The sequence below is a fragment of the Electrophorus electricus genome, chromosome 13 (assembly GCF_041902795.1).
Source record: "Electrophorus electricus isolate QZ-2024a chromosome 13, ASM4190279v1, whole genome shotgun sequence".
Taxonomy (NCBI): Eukaryota; Metazoa; Chordata; class Actinopteri; order Gymnotiformes; family Gymnotidae; genus Electrophorus; species Electrophorus electricus.
Window position 1 is genome coordinate 11440924 of NC_137509.1, and position 26828 is coordinate 11467751.

Here is a 26828-nt window from a genome sequence, read left to right on the forward strand (position 1 = left end):
ACTCACACACACACACACACACACACACACACACACTCACACACACACACTCACAGACACACACACTCACACACACACACTCACAGACACTCACACACACAGACACACACACACACTCACACACACACACTCACACACACACACTCACACACACACACACACACACACTCACACACACACACACACACTCACACACACTCACACACACAGACACACACACACACACACTCACACACACACACAGACACACACACACACACACTCACAGACACACACACACACACTCACAGACACACACACACACACTCACAGACACACACACACACACACACACACACACACACTCACAGACACACACACACACACACTCACACACTCACACACACACACACACACACACACTCTCTCACACACACACACACACACACACACACACAGACAGAGGTGAGTAACTGCAGTGTACTGTAGTAAACGAGGTAGATATTCAAAATTGTAGTAAATTGTTTTGGACAGAGATCCTTCTTGCACAGCTGACGAAGGGCCTCAGTGCAAAACGTTCTGCTTCTCTGGAAACTACTTTACTACAATATATCTGCGAAATATCCATGAAAGGGGGACAGACGGAGGAGTTTGTATGTATGTAACTAGAATCCATCTAGACTGCTAAAAATGTAACGATGTACTTTACAGAGAAAACACAACAATCCATCATCATGCATGGTATCTGGCAGCTACTTAGAGCTCAGAACTAAGCCAAAAAAGACTGGACTCCTTTACTCCTATCCAAGGGTCAGAACTTACTGATCTCTGATCTCATGCTCAAAATCCTCCACTTGCTTACTAGATTTGCTGCACACACACTGTCGTAAGGAAATCCTACCTGAAGTAATTGAACCTTTACTAAATTTAATAAACTCCTCCTTGAACATTGGCTACGTTCCTAAATCATTCAAATTAGCAGTAATCAGATCACTTATCAAAAAATCTAACCTCGACCCATGTCAGCTGTCAAACTACAGTCTGACCCTTCCATTTATTTCCAAGATCCTAGAAAAAGCTGTAGCTCCACAGCTAAGCGCATACTTGATTCAGGACCAGATGGGGGTGGCAGTCCAAAAAAAAAAGAAAAACGTGTTGGGATTAGGGAATAGCCCTTTCCTGGTTTAAATCATATATGGATGATCGCTACCAGTTTGTTAACATACATGGAGACTTTTCCATACAAAAAGGTTAGCTATGGTGTCCCACAAGGATATGTTCTAGGGCCTCTGCTTTTTTCTTTATACATGCTACCTCTCTAGGTGACGTTATACTTAAACACTGTGCTAGTTTATGCTGCTATGCTGAAGATACTCAGCTATATGTCTCAGCCAAACCAGAGGACACATATCAGTTTAGTATTATTGAGGAGTGTGTAAAGGATATCAGACACTGGATGTTGAAAAACTTTCTCTGACTTAATCCTGACAATACAGAAGTGCCTCTATTAGGCCCACAGACAAATAGGGCCTTGCTCTCTAATTACTTGATGAACCTCAATGATCTCCCAATCACATCTTCAACAGTTAAAGATGTTGGAGTTATTATGGATCCCAGCCTGACGTTCGAAGCTCATGTAAATAATATTTCTAGGACCGCCTTTCTCCACCTCGGGAACATTGCAAAGATTAGGAACATGTTGTCTTCACATGATGCAGAAAAGTGAATCCATACATTTATCACTTCGAGATTGGATGACTGTAATGCCTTACTATCTGGCTGTACCACTAAGTATCTAAACAAGTTCCAGCTAGTTCAAAAATGCAGCAGCTAGAGTTCTTACTGAACTAGAAAGTTTGATCACATCACTCCTATCTTGGCTACTTTACATTGGCTCCTAGTAAAATTTCTTATTGATTTTAAATTACTTCTAGTAATCTGCAAAGCAATGAATGGTCTTGCCCCACTGTACCTTAGAGAACTTGTAGTTAATTATGATCTACCATGCCTGCTTAGATCAAAAGGTGCAGGCTCTTTACTAGTACCAAGAATAAGAAAATCTACCACAGGGAGCAGAGCCTTTTCCTGCAAAGCTCCCACACTTTGGAATAACCTTCCTGTAAATGTTTGAGACTCAGACACCATCTCAATATTTAAGGCTAGACTGAAAACTTATCTGTAGAGTCAGGCATTTTGTTAAATACTTCCCCTCTTAGGTAAAGGTGTTGACTGAGAGCAGTGGAGTGCTGATGTTCCAGGGTGCCGTCATGCCTGGGTTTCCTTCTGGCTCTATCCTTTGCGCTGTTCTGCCATAGCAAGATCTGCCGGAGTCCATCACTGCACGTTATATTTCCCTAATTTACACACCCTCGTACCTGGACATACCTAATTCTCTCTTTTTGCTGAGGCATGCCTACGCCTGATGTCATGATGTTACTGAGCCTCAATCAGCTGCCATGGCTCCTTCCACCACCCACTGATGTCCCCCTGATGTAGCCCACCACACCTCCACCCCAGCCAACTACTACTCTGTCACCTTTGATGGACATTCTCGTGCAGGATGGGTTTCGGATATGCACACACTGTCAAGACCAGACTAGGACTTCTAGAAAACTGGAACAGACATTGATTGCTTATTATTATTATTATTATTATTATTATTTGTTCTGTCTATCTCTCACTACTTATTCTGCTCTTTATTGTGTATACTGTGGCTATTGTAGTGTCCGTTGTCAGCCAGAGGAGGATGCCTCCCCTCCCTTGAGTCTTGGTTCCTCTCACGGTTTCTTCCTCACGCTCTAGGGAGCTTTTCTTTGCCATGTCGCCCTTGGCTTGCTCACGGGGGGCTTGGACTCGGACGTTTGTAAAAAGCGCCGTGTAAATACACTTGACTTTTGACTTGGTGTCGCGTCATTCTCCGTGTCATCTCTCGCGTGTTTTCATGACAAAAACAGTTCGGAAGCCTGGCAGACTCGCCGGATGGGGAATATCTAGCGTGTTGTCCCCCTGTCGCCGGAGAAGTCATGTAGTGTGCAAACAACAAAGACTTCAAGATTCCCGATTACACGATAGCGAGTGGTCGCAAAATCCCCCTCGGAACTCGATTCCAGCCACGGCCCGAGTTCTGCCGAGTGATGTGAGAGGAACGTGGTTACTTTTCATTCTGTCACCATCTCGCCAAACTCGATGGGAAAACAGCGGAGAGTATTGGGTCATGACTCCCGAGGAAGGCAACGGTGTCCTTAGTATTTCGTTTTAAGGCATTCTGCGCAGTGAAAAGCAATGCAACGGCACAGATTGCGTTTCAAGGAGCATTACGTTTACTTACGACACAAATCCAGCATTTAATTGTTAAATCAACGACAAAATAAAGCTTTTCGGTTCGACACGTTTTGGCACATTACCTATTGCACTTCACGTCTTTACTGTCTTGGTTGCTTTAAGATCTGGCGGCTGCTTATAAAGATAGAAACGTCGAGTAGTCATCCCTCTGGGGGGGCTGCTTGTCTGCGATGGCTGCTTCCTCCCTTACAAGTAAACAGAAGCGCTGTTTGTCAGCAACAGAACAGCAAAACCTCCACAGGAAGCAATGACGACGTCCGGAGCTCGCCGTCGATAACGGAGGGAAACGGCATCTTAAACATAACCCTAACAAAAGCGCCGCACTCCTGTCCGTGTGGAAAGATTAATTGACAGCTCGGATCATTCAAGAGAGGGGAAGCGGCGAAATGGAAAAACAGCCGTCTTCTGGCCCAGACAGCCCGGTGCTGCCGCCCGCGTTCAGAAAACCACGAACACTGGGTGCAAATCTTACGCCTCGGCAAGACACCGGTGATTCGTCCGACAGGTGAGTTTGGCCTTTTTACGCAAAGACGAATATACATTTGGATGCTCAATGCGCAGCCGACAGGCCTATTGATAGTAAAACAGAAACGGGAATCCCATCCCATCCCATCCCGTGTATCTGTCATTGTTTTGGCAGTCTAGTGTCCATGTTACTCAAAAAGAACCAGAAGCACCGAAACCGCATCACAAGGTTTCTGCTTATTGTAATATGGAGTTTGCGCATTTTACTAATGGCGGCATATACAGCCATAATTTGCGATCCACTCGTGATGCGTTTACACCTGTTAATATCAACATCAGTGAGATTAATCAATATTCGAAGTACAAAATGTGTGGCTCTAGGCTCTCATTCGACTACATAACATCAATTTTAAACAGGCTGGCTTCGCTAGACATTTTAGTGGCATCGTACTATAATCTTGGCTTCTTATTATTATCTTGGTACAATGAATTTTAAAAGTCGGTTAAAACAAGTACCCGCTCATAATAGTCAAATTAGCAATAATTCACTAACTGCTCACCAAATCTCTCTCTCTCTCTCTCTCTCTCTCTCTCATTTTAGCCCCACTAGTTCGCATGTGGAGTGGTGTAAGCAGCTGATAGCAGCTACCATCTCGAGCCAGATAGCAAGCACGGCTCCTCCAGAGGCAGTGCCACGCGACTCTAGGGTAAGCAGAGCACACATCTGGCTCTTTTAGCTGTTCCATTTTAGCAGAAGGAAACCAGTCCTGTTTTTCCATGCAGGTACATCTTAGTGAATTACAGTTCATAGAGTGCTGTTAGGACTATGATTTAAAAAAAAAAGAGTCCTCATAATTTTACATTTTTAAGTGTTCACATGTTCTGTAGTCTCCACATATAAAGTCGTTTGCAACGTTTGTCATTGTGGTGCATACACTTTGCTTTTGACCAACAGACCGGGTGGAAGCTAGATCATAGGGTAAGATTGAGAGCCGAAATGTGTGCAGATGTGCATACGTGTGCTTCCGCCCAGTCTAATAGCACCACAAGTGATGGAGGTGTATATTAACCGTAACACAGCTGTTGTAAATGGCTCTGTGTCACTGTGAGAATATCTTTGGTAATTCCTATTATAGACTTTTGTGTGTCTGCTTTTGCTTTGCTTTGCATCACTATGTGTGTTTACTACAAATGTTGCACAGCCACTTTTATAGATTACATTAGAATCTGAATGGTGTCTTGTTACTTTTACGCACAAATGTGAATGCTGCCACATTCCCTGTTTAAGCCTAATGAAAGGGTTTTTTCTTTTCGAGAAGTCTGGCGTTTCTGCTGACGTGGCCATAGACGGTTGATAAATCACCGGGCACTTTGTTACGTGTTTGTGCTTCATGACCTTATCTCTGGTGCTATCCCATCTCACTGCTGTAAGGGTTAACCAGCATGCACCACTGTAGACTGTGTCCAAGTGTGTATGTGTGTGTGTTTTTAATCTCATCTTTATTATGTCATTATCTGTGGTTTACAGGTATCCAGGAGGCCTAATTTGAGGGTAAGACTGCCTCAGAGAGTAGCTGGCATTTCAGACTACTGATAGAGGAGCTACTTCACATAACCAATTGACCTTATTCATTAGATTATGAAAGCACCAAGACTGATCCTGGGTCTGTACTGTTCAGTGCAAAAGTCCAGCAGAGCATGTTCAAATATCTGAGGGTCTTTAGTAACATGCTCAAATTGACAAACCTAGTACTTAATGGTCAGGTTCTTCAATGTTCTGGGGGTATTTGTTTAACAAAGAAGCACAGTTTAGCAAAAAAGAAGCAGAATACTTTTTAGTTAGCATTAAATAGAGAAAGAGAGGCTATTTTCTTGTATTCATCAAGTGGTGCGAAGGATGGATGTTGTGAATCTAACCACAGTACATCTGCAGTCAACTGCAATTGATTTGCAATACCTTAGTTATGTAAATCAGAGATTAATGGCACCTCATGAGGCCCTGTACCTATTAGTTCTCTTCATGTATTAAAAAAAAATTTTTGTATAGCAAGGGATACAGCTTTTGTTCTGTAGCAGTTCAGGTGACGCCAGCCAAGTTAACCAAGAAACCTAATGTATCAACAGACATACTGACCAACCAACGCTATAACTCTGGGTGAAATGGGGAACATATGTAGGTGATTTCTGAAAAGAGAATATTGACTATATCCACCTCCATTCTTACCAACTTGCTCAACAACACATTGTCTTAAATAAACCAGGGCTTTGTATGTTCTCGTCCCTGTACATCTAATCTGTATGGGATATTTACCTTTTCAACATACTATTTTATATGCTGGTCTCTTTACTGATGTAAATGTCATTGTGGAGCCTGCTTCTTGAATCTTATGTGGGTGATTGAGAAGGTTCCATTTAGGGAAGGATATCGTAAACTTTAACCGACACCAGACACATGAACACCTAAATAAATGCAGTCGTTTCCGTGTTCGTTAGGATGAGCTGTGAATTATTAAGTAGGCTAGGTAGCACTGAGCTTGTGCGTTTGAGAGTGGTATGAGGTACGTGTGTTCTGTCAATGCTTCCTCTCCGCACACTTCCTGTCTGAGTGTGGGGGGCGCGCACATCACCCACTAAGCCTCTCTGCCATCGCTGGTGTTATGTTCTCTCTCTCTCTCTCTCTCTCTTTTCTTTCTTCCTCTGTCTGGTGAAGCCATTGCTTTTTTGCATAAAAGTATTAACTCTCTTCTGCTCCTGTCTCTACTCTCTACGTCGCTGGTTTGCAGGACTCTAGTGAAGAACATGGCTATCAGTGGGACGGTGTGTCTGAGCTACCTCCTTCTGCTGGGGCAAGTGTCTCTCTAACCCTGCCCCTTCCGCTTTCCCTCACTAATCCTGCGGCGGTTCTCACTGCACTGGCCCTGCTGCTCACTTGCTGCTTCCAGCACTAATGCTAACCGGTCGCCACATCTCCTTGTGTTCTCGTGTTCCCGGTTTGCCTTTCAGTCTTTAATCGAGCGCAGGCTGCAGAACAGCTAAGCTCTTAAAGCTGTGCATGTAAGAGGACGATACTGGTAAAACAGAAAAGACCTTCCCAGCACACATTATTCACGACTACAAAAACAACCTTACCATGACCACTGCGGTAGTAAATATTATGCCGTATGTCAGAAAACCAGTCTGTAATTTCTAGTGTTATTAGTGTAATGTGGAGGTTGGCATGAACACACTTGCCAGTCGTGGTCATCGTGTTTTGTTTTGTTTTTAACCCTGCCGGTGTAGCAGGCATTTAAAGAGGTGCCAAAGCAAATTCCTGTGGATGAAGTTCCACTGGTCCCCGGAGAGACCGTAATGTCCACTGGTGAGTCCTTCCACTGCGATGTATCCTCAGTGTGCTGAACAGTATTCCCCACCATCTGGTTCTGCCTTATGACACTGTGCTTTGATCCACAGCTAAAGATGTGATGTACATCTGTCCATTCACCGGCGCTGTCACTGGCACACTGACGCTCACTGACTACAAGCTTTGCTTCATCAGTCTGGAGAGGGTAACGTTGCCCTCCTGCGCCTCTTTTTTTTCTCCTCTGCTGCCACGTTTGTTAGCTGTGGAGAATCGTACGTTCGTCCTTCTTTGTGTTGCGCTCATGTCCAGGAGCCTCCATTCGTGCTGGACGTGAACCTGGGTGCGATCAGCAGGCTGGAGAGCATCAGCGTCCAGAGCCACGGAGAGAACACGCGGGGCATGGAGATCGTCTGCAAGGTGACGCCTCGCTCCCCGCCACTGGGCCCGCCCACGGTTTTGAGCGCAAGCGATGGAATAGCATAACACTGGGAATAGCATAACACTGGGAAGCTTCAGAGCGCACTTACGAGCTCCTCCGAGGCCTACGGGTGGTCTTCACTGATGTCTCAGTTATTCTCCTCCCCCAGGACATGAGAAGTCCACGGTTTGCATATAAGCAAGAGGAGCAAAGTAATCAGGAAGTCGTGGAGACCCTCATCGCTAAGTATGCCTTCCCTCTGTCCAGTGATCTGGTGAGGAAACCTGTCTGTATTCTTGGCAGCATGCAGGCCCGCAGGGCAGCGAAGGTACTGGTCCAGAAACCATCAGTCATTTATTCCCATCTTTTTCTCAGCCGCTGTTTGCGTTCCAGTATAAAGAAGAGTATCTGATAGATGGGTGGAAGGTTTATGATCCAGTGGCAGAGTACAAGAGACAGGTGAGAGATGCTCTGTATTAAAATATTGAGTATAGTTATAAATCCACAATTGTACCGATTCTAATCCTACGCTTTACAGTCTAGATCTTTGCCTCTTTCTCTGTAGGGTCTGCCGAATGAAAGCTGGACTATCAGCAAAATAAACAGCAATTATGAGGTGTGTGACACGTATCCTGCACTGCTGGTCATCCCAACGAGTATCAAAGACGACGATCTTAAAAGAGTAGCCTCTTTCAGGGCCAAGCACCGCATACCGGTCAGTATGTATGCTATGTATGCCGTATGTATGTACGCTAACGTGCGTATTGGGGGGTGTCCTCTGAACAGTGATTGGGCCAGGTTCACTCCTGTGTAGTCATCCGACACACCTTTTAGCTTGCATTGCTAACACTGGTGCTATTATGAAAGTTTTAGTTTTGTATGTATCAGTTCGAAGGTGCAAAACAAACAGTGTTGTTCTGAATGTGAGCAGAATGAAGGAGATCGTTTTTGATTTTAACGACAATAAGCTAAGCTAAACGTCTCGCTCACAAGCAGTGCTCTGCACCTAGCTGTCTTGTTAGCTGTGGAACACCTGCTCCTTTTGTAACTGAGTCATTTTCCTTTCAGGTCCTGTCTTGGATCCACCCCGAGAGCCAGGCCACCATTGTGCGCTGCAGCCAGCCGCTGGTGGGTCCCTCAGACCGCCGCTGCAAAGAGGATGAGCGCTACCTGCAGACCATCATGGACGCCAACGCACAGTCACACAAGCTCGCCATATTTGACGCGAGGCAGCTCAGTGTGGCAGACACTAATAAGGTAAAGGCAGACAAATCTCGCTGAAACAGGAGTCTAGACGGGACTGTGGCTAAGTATGGATGCGATTAATTGTGTAAATGTAGGGGTGTACGTGTCTTTAAATGTAGAGACCCAGAGATATTTTGGAGGCATTTAGTTGTAATGACATGATGTAGTGCCTCAAATTTAAGTCAAATTTAGTGCCACGGCGACTAGCTACTCGTTTTTATTCCATCCCCACCCCATGTCTTCCTCTCCTCCTCTCTTCTCTTCTCCTACTCTCTTTTCTCCTCCCCTCTCCTCTTTTCTCCTCCTCTCTCCTCTTTTCCTCCCCTCTCCTCTCTCCTCCTTTCTTTTCCTTCTCTCCTCTTTTCTCCTCCCCTCTCCTCTTTTCTCCTCCTCTCTCCTCTCTTCTCCTTCCCTCGCCAGGCCAAAGATGGTGGTTATGAGAATGAGAATTTCTATCCCAACGTGGAGCTGAATTTCCTGGATATCCCCAACATCCATGTGATGCGCGAGTCTCTGCGGAAGCTGAAGGAAGTGGTGTATCCCACCATCGATGAACCTCACTGGCACTCGGGCATAGACGCCACACGTTGGCTCGAGTACATTAGGGTAAACGTCATCACGCGCACACACACACACACACACACATGTACACACGTGTTATTGTTGTTGAAGCTACTTTTCCTACCAAACAAACAAGCACTTGAATTTTGTCATGCACTTGTTGAAAGGTTTACATCTGCTCTTGAAATTGCTCGTCTAATAATAGCACTCAAATTAACTTGTGTTTTATATTATTGAATCTCTCAGTGTAGATTTCAGTAGGCAAGTCACACTGGATAAGCGCATCTGCTAAATGCCATAAATGTAAATGTAATCACGACTGGGTATATTGGGCTTTCTCAGTATAATAGTGTTTTATAATGGAAATCAAAGTGTAGCACCCATGACCTTCACCTAATTTACCTGCCTTCCCTGTTCCCAGCTAAACTGCGTCTGCGTCTGCGTGTGCAGCTCTTGTTGGCAGGCGCGGTGCGTATCGCGGATAAGCTGGAGTCAAGTAAGAGCTCGGTGGTGGTGCACTGCAGCGACGGCTGGGACCGCACGGCTCAGCTCACCTCTCTGGCCATGCTGATGCTGGACTCGTACTACCGCACGCTCAGGGGCTTCCAGGTGCTGCTGGAGAAGGAGTGGATCGGCTTCGGACACAAGTTCACCTCGGTGAGCGCCGCACCGTACGACCGGACGCTCTTTACAGGGCTTTAATCTCGCCTTAAGGCTTTTCTACTCACTAAAAAGTGTGTGTGTGCGTGTGCGCGTGTGTATGCGCGTGTGTATGCGCGTGTGTATGTGCGTGTGTGCGTGTGTGCGTGTGTGTGTGTGTGTGTGTGTGTGTGTTTTCTCTGCTCCACAGCGTGTTGGTCATGGTGATAAGAACCATGCCAACTCAGAACGCTCCCCTCTGTTTGTGCAGTTCATAGACTGCGTCTGGCAGATGATGAGACAGGTGAGCTGTTACTGTTAGAATGTACAGAATGCTCCACGACATCTTACAGGCAACTGCATGCGTTGCCACATGGTGATGCAAAGAGAAATTTCTAGTAGTTATAACCGTGTACTTTTTTCCCCCTTCAGTTTCCTTCTGCTTTTGAATTCAATGAGCTCTTTCTCATTACCATCCTCGACCACCTCTACAGCTGCCTCTTTGGCACATTCCTCTACAACAGTGAGCAAGAGAGAATGGAAAAGGCATGTACCATGTTATCACTCATGGGGGAGGCCTATCAACCTACATTTTCCTTAAATCAAATTCATTTAAGGTGTTGTAATACCTCTTTCTCTCCTTTATATTCAATGCTTTCCTGTCTTTCAGGAAGTACAAAGTAAGACCGTGTCTCTGTGGTCCTATGTGAACAGTCAGCTAGAGGAATTTACCAACCCTTTTTACATGGATTATGAAAACCAGGTGCTGTATCCACTAGCCAGTCTCAGGCATCTGGAGCTCTGGGTTGGCTACTATGTGCGCTGGAACCCTCACATGAGACCTCAGGTGAGGATGCTAGAAAGTGGCTTTAACACACTTGGAAAAATGAGTGGTAAAAAAAACAGCTACATCACATTGAGGATCATATACTCCTTTCCTAAAATTATGGGAATGTCTTTTATGTACATGACCTTTTATTTGCAGGCATTTCTCTGCATATGTGACTTGCTATTTTGGTATAATAATCTTCTGAGTTCAGTGCTCCTAATGCCAGATGGGCTATGTTGCTCGCTGTGCCAGTGATGTTAGCTCCGTTGTCTTGCTATATATCAAATTCCAAACCATCGACTTGAGGCAGTCCCTTGTAAATGGTAAAGCTGAGTATTTCTGTACACTCCTATCACTCAGCTGCACTTTGGAGTTGCATCAATTAAGGTGAATGAATAATGTATGTGGTGGCCTGCATGTGTGCCTGGTTATGGCGCTACGTTCAACAAGGTGGTTTGCTTGGAATTGTGTGAGGCAGTTTGATTTTGTCAGGGTTTTGTTTGCATTTTTTGTTTGTTTGTTCCTCCTCAGTTGGCAGTGGTTAATCATTTCATCATGGTTTTTTGGTAGACACCAGAAGCAAGGGTGTATTAATCTTAGGTGGACAGGTGTAGTTACTGTGTGTATTAATTCACTCGATTTTCCAATATTTCTAGTATGCAATTACAGAATATTATTTAAAACCACTAAAACAAATATGCCCAGAAATATGCTGTTAATGTCATTATAGTTTTATGTATATTTTTTTATTTTCAATTAAACAACATTGAATGCAAAAATGCTTTGACCTCAATGTCCCTGCACATACAGAACTAAAAAACATGGCCAACATGTCTAAAGAGCTAAACTGTCTGCTCCTTTGTGCCTTCGTGCAGATGCCTGTACATCAGAGTTTGAAGGAGTTGCTGTTTTTGCGTGCCGAACTGCAGAAGAGAGTGGAGGAGCTACAGAGAGAGACATCTTCATCCCGCTCCATCTCCTCGTCCTCGGAGCACGCCTCCTCACCCTCACACGGTGGCACACCACTTCACACCGTTGTCTGAATGTATGCCCCACTCAGGCAGGAGCAGTCAGGCAAGAATGTCATGTGGGAAAAGTCCCACCCAAAGACACGCATACACTCATGTTCCCTTCCCTACATCCACAGACAAGTCACAGGTCTTAGTTTCAGATTTTACCTTTTTTATAAGCTGTGAGAGTACTGTTTCTTTCTATTTTGTAATTATACAGTCAGTTTGTTTGGCTCCTGGTTTTCTAGGTTTTAATATCTAACATTTGAGCTGTAAATATGAACAAATTAATTAATATATTTGTATGTAGCTAAGTGGAATCAGAATCCTCTCCAAAGACTCCTGCTTTTCTTGCCACTCCGTCCTTGCATTTTTAAACCATTTGTTGCTGTTTTTGGTTACATGAACTTTTATTCCATTTTTATTCTATGAAGTTTCCTCTTTTCATGCTGTACTTTTTATCTTTCCGGTTTAAATTCACTTCGTCTTCACACTGAAGTTTGATTTTTATTTTATTTTATTTTTTAAATAGGCCATTGGTAAAGAACAAACATCCGGCACAATCCTATGTAGCCTCCTACTATGAAGTTGTGAAATGAGGTGTCAAAATGTGATTGTAGTGCCGTGTTCAGGGCCATCCTTTAGTCTTTGTCTTTGTAGTGATATTGTATGCATATTTCACCTGGTGAAAAAAGGTGTCATTGCTGATTTGTAGAGGGTTATGAAGGACATCAGCTATAATGCACAGTTTGCTGTGATTTGTCAGTTCAGTGTTGATGTTGTAAAATAAACCGGAGGCGTGTCACATTTTCACCTTAGCCTTCCCAAATTTGTTGTCCCTTTCCTGAACAGACACGTCTGTACCGGATCTGTTTTATTTTTTCAGATTCACTTCGTCAGTCATTCCAGTGAAATCGGTGTTCATTCACTCCAGAATCCGTGCACTGATTGGTGCCCCAACGATTTGTTGTGCGTAGAATTTAAAGTTCACGAGGGGAGAACTATTCCGTACTTCACCTCGAAGAAGGTCCAGTCTCACTCAGGAAATGGGAACATTGTATGTGTAGTCATTTATGTAGATGTAATAATAAAATTGCACCAAATTCAATTTTAGGAAATGCTCCTTTAGAGACTGGACTCAAATCTTTCTCAAAGTTTGAAGAGTTACTGCCACACAGTGATCTAGTAATGAAGCTTTGTGTGAGGACTCCTTTAAAAGGTCATTATGCCATCTTTGCCGTTTTTTATCTTCACCTGCGCAATTGTAGGTCGTTTGTCCCGTTCTTTGTGAAACTGTATTTTTATGTCTATTTATTTCTTACTCCTCATTCACTTGTTTATACTTTTACGTTTTATGCGTTTGGTAGACACTCCTATCCAAAGCGATTTTCAATTTTCCATTTTCGTGTTACAGGCGTAGGCAAGTACAGTGCTCTGATTCCTGCCCACGGGCTCTTACTGGTATAGCATAAACCGCCATAGTCCACATGTGGTTATGGTCTAATCGGACACAATTCAGTTATTGTTTCCAGTGAGAAGGTGAAAAATAAAGAAGGAAAAAAACTAAGCAGAATTTACTCTTTTATTTTTTTTTTTATTTTTTTTTTCCATGTTAAATTCTTTCTATTAGGAATTGCCAGTGAGACAAGGAGATTTGAGACCAGATCTGTAGTGCTAAAAAAACAGCAGAAATGTATCAGTTTTAGCAGTGGAGATTGTCGGCTGATCTTAAATTACCTCTGGCCTACAGTGGATGGTGAGTGTCTTGTGCCTCAGCAACAGTAAAGATTAAAGTGAACTAGGCACTAGTGATAGCAGTGGAATTCCATGCAAAAGGCCAAACGTTTCCGAGGTCGAACTTAATGACATCAGTACAGCAATCCCAAAGACCTACTGTATAGCATTACAGTTTGATCTGCCACTGTTGTTGCCAAGTTGACATACAATTGCTTCACTGGCAGTGCAAATCCAAAAACGTTTCAGAAAGGTTTTTCCCTATTGAACTCCCCCAAACTTCATACATCAACTCAGTAAGCAAGAAAAAACGTCAATGTCTACAGCTAGATAACCAAAGCATGCATCTGTGTTTCCACCCTTGTGTGAAAAGCGTTGCAGGTCCCATCCATGACCCCAGAATTCCTCACAGCCAAAACACCACCTCCACCTCATGAGCTATGTGAGAGGTATCTCATTTCACAACGTCACTATAATTGACGATAACAAAAGCCGCAATAGTTACAAAGGCTATCTGAATCCGACAATCGGGGGAACTGGTTTTAACAGTCAAATGATGATGATCAAACTCTGAAATGTTCCTTTTGGATTCACTGTTGAAAATGAGAGTAAGTGGTCAAGGCATTTGTGAATTTTAAATGTCACTACAAGCCAGCTCTATCTGAACAGTCAACTACCTCTGACTGAAGAGAACGTAGGCCAAAGCATGTGCAAAGGGACGAGCTCACAGCACCATTACAAGAGCTCTTCTGGTATATCTGGCACCTTATTAGCCTATCTTTGGTGTTGTGCATTACTGCCAAATAACATGCCCCAAATGCTACATATCACCGTGGTATCCTAACAAAGAAAATGGCAACAGTGAAAAGTTACATTCAATAAACATTCTGTTCGTTAGTTTGGAACCGTGGACATGGAACCGAACTCTTGATAGGACACGACTGTCCCATCAGTGCCGAAAGGCAGGCATGTTCGAGAATGAGCAGTGTATTGGACGAAAAGTCGGTTGTTTACGTTCAGAAATTCCTTGCAATTGAACTTGGTGATATTTTGGCTGTTTTAAATTCCTCTTTGAGATGCTGCACTGTCCTATCAAGAGTTTGACCACACACATTTCTGGTCTGGACACATTCTGCTGAAGCAGCCAGTGTTGCTGGTGTTCAGTATCATGCTGTGTTCCCCTCTGTATTCCCTCCGCCGTGTTCTTCCATGTGCGGGGTAAGCGATAAAGGAGGTGCATCGGAACAGAGCGTGACAAAGTGGAGGCAATGGGAGACAGAAAACACTGGGCGATCTTGGGAAGGCAAATATAGGCTGTGTTCCAATACAATTCTTTTTGCCTCTTCTTCAAAATGTACTACTGCATCTGCCAAAAAAAAGAAAAGCTCTGGTCTTTATAGTTATGTTCTTAAGTTTAGGGAGGCAACCGCACACACAGCTCAGTTGAAAGAGACTTTTCAATTGTAGGGATCTTCTGCGTGGGAAGGGAGCAATAGAACAAACACCAAACTAGAACATAGCCACATGACCAAAGATAATTGGAACACAGCCAAAAATGTCTTTAAGGCAACAGCAAAACTGCAAAGGTGTAACAGATTGTACTAGGATTAAAAAGACAAAAAGCTAACGCCAAAACGCTCCTACTATTAATATGAATAAATTGAGACAACCCCATTCTACTAAAGCTGAAAGAGTGGGGAACAAATATTTCAATACATGTAGTGCTACAAGTGTGTATAATGATACACTGATACAACTATTCGAATACAAAGTTGAACACACGCAATAAACAATTTACAAGCACGATGTCTTTAAAAATCCCCAAATGCCAAATTCCATAGTAAGGAATAGAAAATGTAATATGCTGCTGAAGCCAACAAGTAAGAATGACTTCAGTTTCTAAGCATTTGAGGTTTTAGGCCTACTTGGTACAAGAATACCTAGGCATCTTCTTCACATTAAATTCACCTATTCCTCAGAAACAAGGAAATGCTACAATTGAATTGGCATATCAATAATCAAACCCACACACAAAAAAACCAGAGCAAGACTCAACACAGTTTGTTCATCAACACAATCACCTTTTCACACAGGTATGCCCATTTGAGTTGTCAGTTACTTCTGAAAGCAAATTAAAATGTGAGCAGCTATAGGTCAGTGTTCAATATCAGTCTCAGTCTGATCTTCCTCTCCCGGTACCCTCTCTACAAACAAGCAAACCGGATTCTAGGACACAAAAACCTGCGTATTTACAACAATCACTTCACAACGCTCCGTAAAAGCAGGGCAAATATATACAGATCATGTAAAAGTGTTAAAATGTAAAAAGGAAGTGCATAAAAAGGTAATAAATATTTAGCAACTGGGACTATTTTAAAGTCACCTTCCGCAATAACCAGTGCGTAAAGCTTTTCCTCTTAAAAGTGGATTTCTGAAGCACTTCAACACAAATTTACTTATACAGATTATTCAGTTTCTTGCTTTTCCAACATTAGGTAAACTGTCTAACTGGCTTTGGATTAATGGTGCACATTAGTTACACAGTGATGTTCACACATATGTGTGATGTAGACTGAGGAACTCGGGGCAGCGGTAATGTATGAGCTAAGCTTGTCTCTCACCATTTGTAGAACAAAATATACATATCCTTCTCGATATCTTGACAGCACATATCAAACTTCATTTTTGCAAATGCACCTCTTCATAGGAATAATATTGTAAACAGTCATTTTAGTACCGATCAAACAAACAATAAATTAAATGTGATATTTACAGAAATGTTGGTTAGGTGACCAAGCTTAATGGGTTCCTTGAAAAGTTGAGAGATAACAGGTGCAGGCTAGGAAAGATGGTGCTTTTCCCCACCGGGGCTGGGGGGGGCGTTTCGCATCGCCCCCTCTTCAGGCTGAATGGTGTGGTGCTGCTTACACGGCATTTCCTTCTGTGGGGGGCTCAGCATTAGGGGGCTGGAGAAGGGTTTGTTGAACTGGAGGGGCAAAACAACGGAAAACTGAATCTTATCGTACGCGTCGCCGGGAAGGTTTCGCAGACATGGTGCTGGCACCTTTCTAAAGGTGAGGCTAGAAAAAGGTCAGGGGAGAGACTCTGGCTGATGGATTTACCTTGAGGCTCCTGGGCCACAACAGCTTCTGGATTTTCTGCCTTGACCACATCTGCATTAAGACTCTCTGTGGAAGGATGAGATAGGAATGAGGCAGGCTGGAGACAAGCTAGGGGTGAGGGATGGCTGATACAAGGAGCGGAGGGTTAGCTGGCTTCTCTTACGCTGTATGCTGAAGCACAGCTTCTTCTTCTGGTACGAGATGTAGCCGCTTACTGCACCCACCAGTGCCATGGCAACGGCACTCACAATGCCAGCAATGGTACCCGTCTCTGCCATGGTGTCTGTTGGTGGACAATTTGGAGCACGTGTTCAGGAAAGTGTGATCGCTGGGCTCATTCGCACAATCACAAAACACGGGGACAAAACTGCAGAAGTGAGAAGTAGCCGTCGGAGGCCTCGGAAATCGGTGTGCAATTCTTACCGGGTTCGCCATCATCAGCAGGGCCCAAATGACCACCATCGCCTCCTCGCCCACCTGTGGAGACATCCGTACACACCCGTCATGCCGAACTGGACACTGCGCTGCAGGCTACTGTGCAATAATGGAACGGTGGAAACGCTACAGGCGTTATCTTCTCTACGTGCTGAGACGTGAAGCCATCTGAAAGCCTACCTTTCCCTTTGTCAGGTTTGTAGGTGTCGTCTTTTCCCACATCCAAGAGGTCGTCGTCAGTAAACTCGTTGCCTAGGCGATTTCGGAGAAGGGTGTTGGTGACAGAAGCTAAACCGCCCGCCTGTGCAGGAGCCTCGATACCGAGACTCGGAGGACGGACCACAGTGGAGCCAAATAGCAAAGGACAGAACAGCCTGAGACCCTGAGAAAACGCTAGGAAGGTTAGCTGGTGGCCAAATCCAGCAAAGGATATACCGCGGCAAGCCTCATGCAAACTTATTAGTGCGATTAAAACCACACTAACCATTCTGGGTTACTGATTACGAGTGCAACAGCACAGCGGTGTGATTTGGTAGTGTAGTAGGATGTGTTTTACGTTCCTTATGACTTTGCACTCTCAGACAAACCGCTAAGTAATCCTTCCAGAAGTACAAGCAGGTGGAAGAAACGATACAGATAAGATATAGAAAAATAGAAGACAGGAGGGAGATCTGATCCCCATGCCAGACAGAGTCACCCATATGCAATTCGTTTTGAGTTCACTACCATTCCGTTGTGGCCACTGCACCTACTGTCACCGCGGTCTCCTCCTTCCATGGCTTTATCTGACAGGACCATAAGAGGCCATATAGTTCCCTTTTAGTATTTAGACTTTTCTTGATACCCAGAATACAGCTCCTCTTCATTTAGCCACGAAATAGTCGCCTCATTTGTGAGACGAGAATCTGCTAAATGTTGGCAACAACACGCTAGCTTTCCTTTTCGTCTGTGCCATGCGTTCAGCGTGCGGCGCACGGCTCGGAGCAGTAGTCTGGGAAAACTGTGCTCTCTGGCCTTTTGATGGTTGTCTTTCCAGAGAAACATTAAGTCTTGTCACGTAGTATGTTATACATCCAACGGGAATCCTCAGGGAGAAAACAGTCCACCCTGGCATTTTACTTCTACTTGAGGAACGTTACCGGCTCAGAGTGCAGTATCTGAAACAGTGCAGTAGACCAAGAGAGAAAAATAAAGCTCCACTGACCTACTTGTTGTGCTGGGACGTTTGTTTTTACATTTTCACAAAATGCCTGTATTCTCAGTGAACTAAGAAAGGTCTTGATGCATTTAACATGACATTTCCAAAAGCAACATTTTTCCTTCAGAAAAAAAAAAAAAATCTTTCTGCTTGAATATGAGTGTCTATATATCTATGTCGACGTTACATCAGGTCAGCCTGCTCAGTTCAAGCTCTCTGAAGCAGCAGGGGACAAACTGGAATATAAACCGTTACAGTTTTCTGAAAACACACCCTGGCTTCTCTATCGTTCTCGTTATGGCTCAAGCACATGTAAGATGCAATATACCCATTTAGGCACTTGTTTCTATGGCTACGGTATAACAAAGGTTGTTGTTAATTGCATTATTAGCATGAACTGTGGTTCCCACCTCCTTTGCTAGTCTCCTTTCCTTTGTCATCAATGTTGTTGGGTTCCAAAGCATCACTATGTTCAAAACCTGGATCTAGGAGGTAAATATACAGATATTACATGGATAGGGATAAAATGATGGGATACCCTGTGTGCATTTTGTTACAGAAGGAGTTGTGGACGTCTGTGGAATGATTGTTCGTAACAACAACAAGAACAACAAGTGACTAGTATGGTATTATAACTGAATTTCACTGCAACTTACTGTTACTAATAATGTAATAAATGTCAACATCATTATGCATAATGTCATTATACAGAAAGGATTATGACGCGATAGAGCGGATGGTTCGGCACTATATATGTATTTGGTCCTACGCAGCCGGCATGCAAGATGACCACCAAACACTTAGACATAAAAGAAGTAAATTTCTATATAATTTACTTGCTTTAAATAAATAAATGAAGGAAGGAAGGCAATGCTATGGCACAGGTGCAGGCAAGCTTGCAGCCCGGGAGTCCATGGTGAGACAGGCTCCGCATTTGTATTCACAAAGGACCTGTTGGTGAGTGCAAAAACGCAAGCAGCACATCATCACGCACAGTAAATGCGATGCGTTTATGTGCACGGCGTACACTGAGCGGCAGGACAAGCTCGGTGGACACAAAATGAGACGGCCGACAATGGGGAGGAGGGCTTTCCATCGGTTGTCTGGGTGAGAAGAGAGACTCTCATGGAAAGACCACCTCTGCATGGTAAATTTAAAGCAGAAAAGAGAATGGTGCCAAGTAGGCTATGAAGCTTGCTGGAATAATGCCACTGATCGTTATAATAATTGTTATAAGGGCACACCTTGTTTTCCTTGTTGTGCTTTAAATCTTTCCAGACACGCAGACGCATACAGACTCGGGGACAATGAGTGGCTCTATCGAGAGCATCAGGCGATACAGTACACACCATCCTGGGCCTTGCGGGGAGGGGCAGAGGTTCGGACGGGCCTGGCAGTTGTGCGTGGCAACAAGCCCAGCCGCACAGTGGCCGCAAAGAGGTCAGAGTGGGTTTCCTCTGTCATTAAAGGCCAGTGTGTTAGTAACGGTAAAAACACACACACGCAAACACACACGCACGTGCTGCTCCAGGGTTGATTGATGTGAGAAGAGAGTTGATCCTTACAGCAGAAACAGGGATAGCTTTGGAAATAGGTTAGGCAGGCTCATTGTGTTATAGTACCACAAGCAGACAAAAGCACGGTGCAAAATAAGTGTTGTGTACGGTAGTGATGTTATGTTTGCGTACAATCCGGTTTTATTCTATTTGGTAGGAATGACAGGAGCAGAGTCATACTTGAGGGCTGTTCTGTTCTGTCATTGTGCCCAAATTTCACTGACAGCCCTAAATCCACTCCACTCCCAACGTGAACGGGGACAACCAGCCAGTCACAAGGGATAGACGTTCTGGCTCTTTCTCCCGGTGCCACGCCCACATCTGCTTCTCACCAACAGATCCGATCTAAGTCAGCAGAATACTGACCAGACTCATCTGATCTTCATTTCCCCTCCACTAAGGTGGCCTATTTATTCAACCCTCTGTCTCATCCTCCTTGCGAATTACCGCCACCATTGTGTTGCTTACTGAGCTTGTTTCTTGTCTGTTTGCTCGCCTGGTTGTCGAACTCTTGTTTTCGACATCTACACTTGCCTGACCCTTGTAAACTTTGTGGATTCTGCCTTCCTGGTGCTGCTTTGGATTGGACTGACTGTGAGGAAGAAAACAATCCCGCTATGCAAAGACGACGCAAACCCGGCTCTGAACCCGGCCCACAACTGCTTAGTAGCCTGCTTGGAGGGAAGTATAAAACAATTTGATTGTTTCTGTCTTGATTGTTTGCTTTCATTTCGCACATAAGGTTCCTCCGGCTTAATGAGAAAGAGAGAGAGAAAGAGAGAGAGAGAGAGCAAGAGCAGTGTTTGCACGAGCTAGAGAATGAATGAAGAGAGGGAGAGAGGCGTTAACAAGAACAAAGCAGTGAAATTTTAAAAATTAAACTTTATTTTCTGATTTTCATGTAGGCCATGTTGTAAAGCACAAAAGAAAAACAGTACAGCAACACCTCAGTACAACTATTTAAAGGTTTTCCTGTAAAGGGATACGGAGTGTAATGTTTACTGTGCAGATCACTGATATTAGATCTGAGTGATTTAGTGCTGCTAAACCTATTCCACACGTGTGAAATGAAGGTATATTGGTTCTAAGGTTGAATCTGATCCAAATCCTTTCGCTGTCCTAGATCGTATTTAACACCCCAACCCCCCCGCCCCGAAAAAAAATGAAAAGAACAGAGCCATAAGAGCTGGTTCCCTTCAATTTGTTCCCATCACTAAAATATATATATCTTTTAATATATGGTCACTATATTAAAGGAACTGTGAAACTCCTAATGTGAGATTATTTACAGGCTGGCCTGCATTATTTAAAAAAATCCTTTTCTCAGATATCTGTCTTGATTTATAAAATCCCCACAGAGTGTCCTCAGGAGCATCTGAAATCGGTCAACATACTCTTAGCACATGCTAAAAAATTATTTCATTAGGGTTGGTTTCTGCAATACTACTCTCTGAAATACCAGCAATTCAAAAACAAATAGTGCAAGAACAATAATAATTAAGAAGCCCTAGTAATGGTCTTCAAACTTATAAAAGGATGAATTTTCATACCAACCCCCTAACAACTGGCCATAGCTCATGTCATAGACAACACAAATGCTATTTTTCCCACAATACATAAGCTTTGTCCTGGCTGGGTCATGCAGTGCTTTTGAGTCCATTGTTTGGAGTGCCACATAATCTGCATAATCTGCTCCTATTAAGAATAATCAGTTTACAATAGTGTTTACATAATAAAGCCCTGCTGCATAGACTGCAGCTGTATTCAGGGTTGTGAAGATAAATTTGCATTCACTTTAAGGTAGCTCCAGTTTGTGATGGACAAAGTTAAACTCAGTTTGGTGTAAGACAAATGTCTACTCTTTGAAATCCAATTGAAGAAGTATTCTATTGACAAATCTAGAAAAAACATATTTTATTCATCATTCAGTTTTCCATTTTTGTAAAATGCTTAAAAACACTTACAAATACTATGAATGGTGAATAAAAAAGTTTTTTTAAGCTTATCACTGGAGTATGTACGTGCTTGAGCAATGCTTTGCCAATCTAAGGCCACAGAAAATCATTACATCTTCAAACGCAGACTGAAGACCCATCTATTTGCAGAATATTTAAAGGACAACTGACCCTGCTCCCTTATTGACTGACTAATTTAGTACTTATTGTAGGGAATTATTTATGCTTTTTAACAAACTCTAGCACTTATTGTTTATAGCACTTATTATTGTTTAAGATAGACCTTATGTATTTTGCACTCCTAGGTATCAGCATTCATCCCTGTATTCTAGTATTCTAGTTCATTTGGCATGTTTAATTCTAACCTACTATTCTGTACTTGGATATATTCTATGAGTAAATGACAAAGCACTTTTGTAAGTCGCTCTGGATAAGAGCGTCTGCTAAATGCCGTAAATGTAAATGTAAATTACGTGTGGGCAGACAGGGCAAACTTTCGACCGTGAGATCTGATGCGCTCTGGCAGGGAGACACGCGAGCCTTCAGCTTCTCTTTACGAGAGCAGTGATGTTTGCTGCATGCAGCATTCTTAAGTGCTTCCTTTACCTCAGAATCCCTCTCACAAGTTACCACAGACCAGGCTTAAAGAGAACCAGCTCGCACTCCGCACTGGAAACACTGAGCGACGCTATTAGAAGGGCGGGTTGGAGTTACGTCCATGTGATAAGACGCGCGTGTTCAAAACAATGGCTCTCTCACCTGGCATGAGCTTGGGTTTGACTGGGTCTTTTGGCAGGACTGGAGGCTTTTTGGTGGATTTATCTTCCAGCAGGTCTGAAATACCTAAATGTGTGCGGCATAACACCCAGAAGTACAGCTTGTCAGTCATGTGGTTATTATAAGACAAACTTAGATACCTTTCACAAATTCTGAAAAGCTAAGTTACATTACAATGATAATTCTTGCAATGCATTATTGGTTAAAAAAATAATAACAGGTTGAAGTAATTACCTTTCCCTGCTCCTGGCCCTCCTGCTGGTTTCGTCTTTGGAGTTGCTGGAGAAATGACACAGCTAGGCGTCAGATTACTGTGATGATTGTTGTCAAGCATGTGAAAATGTCTATGTGAAAACCTTCATGAGCCTGGAGGTTCGCTCTCTGTGCTGGTATTACTTACGAGTGGCTTTTTCATCATCCAAAGCATCCAACAGGCTTAAATCCTGGCCCAGACCTACAACCCAAAGGTGCAAGAATCAAGTCAGAACACACACATTCTGCCCTATTTGTTAGCAAAATAGGGGAGGGAAATTACAGCCGAGCTTCAGCTGTTAAGCTATGGTGGTATACAAGGACAAAAAAACCTTTTGCATTCACATATTTCACAAGAACTACATTTTTTTCCCCATGTATAATTCTGATGGATTGAATAGCATGTTCTGACAGACTGAATCGCTTGTAGTGTAAAGGGGGATTTCTAAACCCAGCAAATGTTTTTTTCCATGGTGGTCAAACCTTCTACTGCAATCCAGCCCGAACTCTAGACCAAGTTCCTTCCACATGTTTTGTTACCCTTCTACAGTATCACATTAGCCCCTTATACCACAGCTATCAATCAGAGCCATGGACTGCACACACATGCACGCAAACATTCTATAATTAATCCTATGATTCCATTTGTGTGGTGTTTTCATACTAGTACAGAAAGTTTGAATAAACTTTTAACTAACTCTAAAAAACACAAACACAAGTTTTGTGTTTTCTCCATGTATTTTTAGAATGAGCCATCTTTATTATTCACTTTCCTTTTCTAACATTCCAGCGTGTGCCAGCGTATCTCTCTCTCACTGTAGCTATTTAATCTGGACATAGGCTTGTGCGGTCCTTGCTAGAATTAGTAAGAGCAGTAAAAACACCACCACCAGGCCAATTCAGCATAATGCCACTGTGTCATATGACTAAACTCACGTGATGCAGCTCGTCTCCAAGTCTAAACCATAAAAAAAGGCATTTAAAAAGTTATTTATCTGTTAGAAGTAACTCAGTTTAGGAACCAAACAGTCAACTTTACCTCAGATTTTGTGAGGTAACAAGTAAAATCAGCATTCAAAGACTTGGTTATATGTAGTCGTGGTTGTATTTATATTTCAGACTATGCACCAGATATTTGGAGGAAAGAAATTACAAACACGTATACAGATCTTATAGTTACATCAGCGTATTCCTAAATGGATAACCATCTTTGCATACTCAGAACATGCTTAAGTCAAAATTTGTATTCTTAATAAAGCACTGCTCTTGTTGTTACACAACCGACCAGTAATTAACTCACAGGGCACTCATGATGGCAAAATAAACCTGAAACCAGACAACACAGTTGGCCAGTACTTGCTCATGCATAAATAATGAGTTACTCAGTATAAGAAAGTTAAGCATATGGCCACTTGCATCGATCTAAATAACAGAGGGTGTGGCTGAAGGACATGAGGAGGGGTGTGTCAGCCAGTCTCCACACTGGCTACAACTACTCTACTCCTTCAGCTGGAGCCTTTTTTTTGGTGGGTGCGCTAGTGCAAAAGGGGGGGACACTATTGTCGCATCACCATCTGACATCAACATTAGCATAAAACCTATAGACAAATGTCACGCACACACTGCCAAGCATTTTGCAATTTCACCGAGCATCACTGCCTCAGCCATGGAAAACACCCATGACAAACTAAATCCTTGCAAAAAGACATGTGTTGCACCCCTACCCCTACCCACAAAAAGTTGGTATCTCCCCATATTCCGCAGTCTCCAAAAAACTCGGCACCCATGCTGTACAGGGGCTCAGTCTACACTAGGAGACACATTTTACATCTGTGGCTCCCTCTTCACCTGGGGGCTGCTGGACCGTGTAGAAGACTAGGTGGCACCCTTGTCGTTATTCCCAACCCCAGCTATTATTGATTTTACAAAACTGAAGCATCTGATTAACAGCAATATTGCAATGGCTCATACATGCCAGTTATTTCTAAAAATCCATATATTACACTACAGTCATATACAAGTTATAAAGCCTATATTTCATTCATATAAAAATGCAGATCGGGTTTTTGACCTTTATCAGTTGTGCTGCATGAAGGGCTACGGTAACAAACGTGTTCCGTGCAAGTAAGTCATGGTACATAACGCTTGAAAGGTTTCTGAAGACCTGAGTCACAGAGAGCAAGATAAAACCAATGCCCACATGCCACAATGGTCCTGTGCTGAACGTTAACACCGGCATGCATCTCAAACATGGGCAAATTAGGTCTACAAAATAAATTGCAATATTATTCTTTACTATTAACCTCCCATAACACACAGCGCAAACATAAGAGGCTAAAAGGAACCAAAATCGTCGTTTGGCGAGGAAACAAGGCAGGTTAGCCTATTCTGAACACAATGCTGTAATATTTCCCGTTAAGTAAATCAAGTATTTCAAATATGAAACGCATAACCGTTAACGCGTAAGGGAAAATTGCACTTTGAAAATCTGCCGGTCGACAGAGGAGGAAGAAAAACGATTACCTAGGCATGACACCAACAAAGAGGGCGAAGCGCTTACCTTTCACTGCCACCAGAGAAAAGACGGCCAGGAGAGTCCACACCGAAAGTCCCCGCATGATTAAAAGTCCGAATATTCGGTTTGCAGTGAGCCAAGTAGCTGGATTGTATTTCTCGATGGTGTTTGTAACCACTCCCCGGCCCGAACGGCTGTTGAAATGTCGTGTGGTTACAGGCCCACTTTGCTGTAAGTAACGGTGCGACAGTGGCGAGCGAACCGCTGCAACGACGTCTGCAGTGCGAATGAGAGGCACGCGGGGACGAGCGGTACAGGGGCTTAGGGCGGTTCCTTTTCTCTACATACTCGACTCAGCTTTGGAGAAATATTAGCAACACAGCTCATGTCATTTGTTCGGCCTATATTATGCATTCAGTACAGACAACGGAAAGGTTTGTTTTTGTTTTTTAAATTTACGATTTAAAAAAAACTCGATGTAGTCTGTAAAGGAAATACTATGTGCTTCAGTGATTCACATACATTCAGCAGTATCCTGTTCCCTAGGAAAAATGTTTATGTAAGCAAAGAACTTTAAGGAAGTGAGACCGTAGATCAGATAAGCAGGAAGATGTCTCTCGCTTTATTGCCTGCAATTAAGGGATGACAGTCAAGCAAGATTCTTACCAGCCGGCCTGAAAGAGATAAGCAACGCTTAAAGCTGAATGGTATATGAGCCATAGCAACAAGAGGCAGGAAGTCTGTGATTGGTCAAGGCATACAGTTAGAATTGTATATCAAGCAATGCTCTGTATGACTCGGGGCTTCTCTTGGTAGTGAGCCCCACACTCTGTGGAATCTTTCTTTTCTATTAAAACCTTTTTTACTTATTATCCACATCTGACTCCCCGTTTCATTGAATTTCCACCACAAGTCTTTGATATGCTAGGTGACTTTTTGTGCTCCAAATGCTGCTTCAAGCACACTACATGCACGAATGTCGATCTAGGAGCTGCAAGCAAAGTGGACTACACGAGCAATTCAGCCATTTTAAGGGAGGGAACGTCAAATTGCACGTGGAATATAACAGTAACTGTTCATCACTGTGCAGGAGGTTAACACGAACTGCCACAATGAAAAGTGCTACCAGTTTGGGTTACCAGGGGACCTCCACAGCGACCAGGGGTGCAACTTCAAGTTGGAAGTCATGGCTATGGTCTGCATAGCCTGGGAACCAGAAAGACTTGGACTACGCTGCTCCATCTACAGAGTGATGGCTTTGTGGAGTGCCTCAACCATGCACTCACCACTCAGCTCACCTTTATCACTACACAGCACCAGAGTCACTGGTATCGTCACCTGTTCCTGGTCCTGGTGGCATGCTGCTCTTCCATGCAGGAGTCAACTGGGTTCGCTCGAGCTGTTCTGATGTTCAGCCGCAACCCCAGGACACACTTAGAGCTTATGTTTGGCTGCT

The 26828-nt window shown here is 43.4% G+C and overlaps 2 protein-coding genes across 17 annotated transcripts; one reads left to right on the forward strand and one right to left on the reverse strand.

Moving 5' to 3' along the window:
- Nucleotides 1-390: 390 nt before the first annotated feature.
- Nucleotides 391-12646, forward strand: mtmr1a (myotubularin related protein 1a). 14 transcript variants are annotated; one of them, XM_081694646.1, is made up of 18 exons: nt 391-3826; nt 4388-4493; nt 4742-4765; nt 5315-5338; nt 6570-6632; nt 7066-7144; nt 7237-7331; nt 7436-7543; nt 7714-7818; nt 7920-8003; nt 8110-8259; nt 8613-8801; nt 9210-9395; nt 9801-10007; nt 10201-10293; nt 10422-10539; nt 10664-10836; nt 11694-12646. In XM_081694646.1, the coding sequence occupies exons 1-18, from the start codon at nt 3708-3710 to the stop codon at nt 11859-11861; spliced, it is 2091 nt and encodes a 696-aa protein (XP_081550772.1). In that variant the 5' UTR covers nt 391-3707; the 3' UTR covers nt 11862-12646. The 14 variants fall into 14 exon arrangements, with proteins under 14 accessions (XP_081550772.1, XP_081550773.1, XP_081550774.1 ...); XM_081694647.1 differs by having other exon boundaries at nt 7069-7144; XM_081694648.1 differs by lacking the exon at nt 5315-5338.
- Nucleotides 12647-13396: 750 nt separating this feature from the next.
- cd99l2 (CD99 molecule-like 2) lies at nt 13397-25670 on the reverse strand. 3 transcript variants are annotated; one of them, XM_035519687.2, is made up of 11 exons: nt 25418-25670; nt 23006-23059; nt 22840-22884; nt 22588-22671; nt 19667-19774; nt 18728-18802; nt 17300-17371; nt 17108-17161; nt 16848-16967; nt 16685-16750; nt 13397-16548 (listed from the first exon to the last, which is right to left on the reverse strand). In XM_035519687.2, the coding sequence occupies exons 1-11, from the start codon at nt 25473-25475 to the stop codon at nt 16487-16489; spliced, it is 798 nt and encodes a 265-aa protein (XP_035375580.1). In that variant the 5' UTR covers nt 25476-25670; the 3' UTR covers nt 13397-16486. The 3 variants fall into 3 exon arrangements, with proteins under 3 accessions (XP_035375580.1, XP_026871385.2, XP_026871386.2); XM_027015584.3 differs by lacking the exon at nt 19667-19774; XM_027015585.3 differs by lacking the exons at nt 18728-18802; nt 19667-19774.
- Between the last annotated feature and the right edge of the window lie 1158 nt (nt 25671-26828).

What these genes read in the sequence shown, in the direction of transcription:
- mtmr1a (XM_081694646.1), top strand. Translation starts at nt 3,708, where the DNA reads ATGGAAAAACAGCCGTCTTCTGGCCCAGACAGCCCGGTGCTGCCGCCC. An exon ending in GGTGGAAGCTAGATCATAGG is followed by an intron (nt 4,766 to 5,314) that starts GTAAGATTGAGA and finishes TGTGGTTTACAG; the next exon opens with GTATCCAGGAGGCCTAATTT. An exon ending in AGCTACCTCCTTCTGCTGGG is followed by an intron (nt 6,633 to 7,065) that starts GCAAGTGTCTCT and finishes CTGCCGGTGTAG; the next exon opens with CAGGCATTTAAAGAGGTGCC.
- cd99l2 (XM_035519687.2), bottom strand. Translation starts at nt 25,475, where the DNA reads ATGCGGGGACTTTCGGTGTGGACTCTCCTGGCCGTCTTTTCTCTGGTG. An exon ending in CAAACCCAAGCTCATGCCAG is followed by an intron (nt 19,775 to 22,587) that starts GTGAGAGAGCCA and finishes CTTTAATGACAG; the next exon opens with AGGAAACCCACTCTGACCTC. An exon ending in TGTGGCCCAGGAGCCTCAAG is followed by an intron (nt 16,549 to 16,684) that starts GTAAATCCATCA and finishes TTGCCCCTCCAG; the next exon opens with TTCAACAAACCCTTCTCCAG.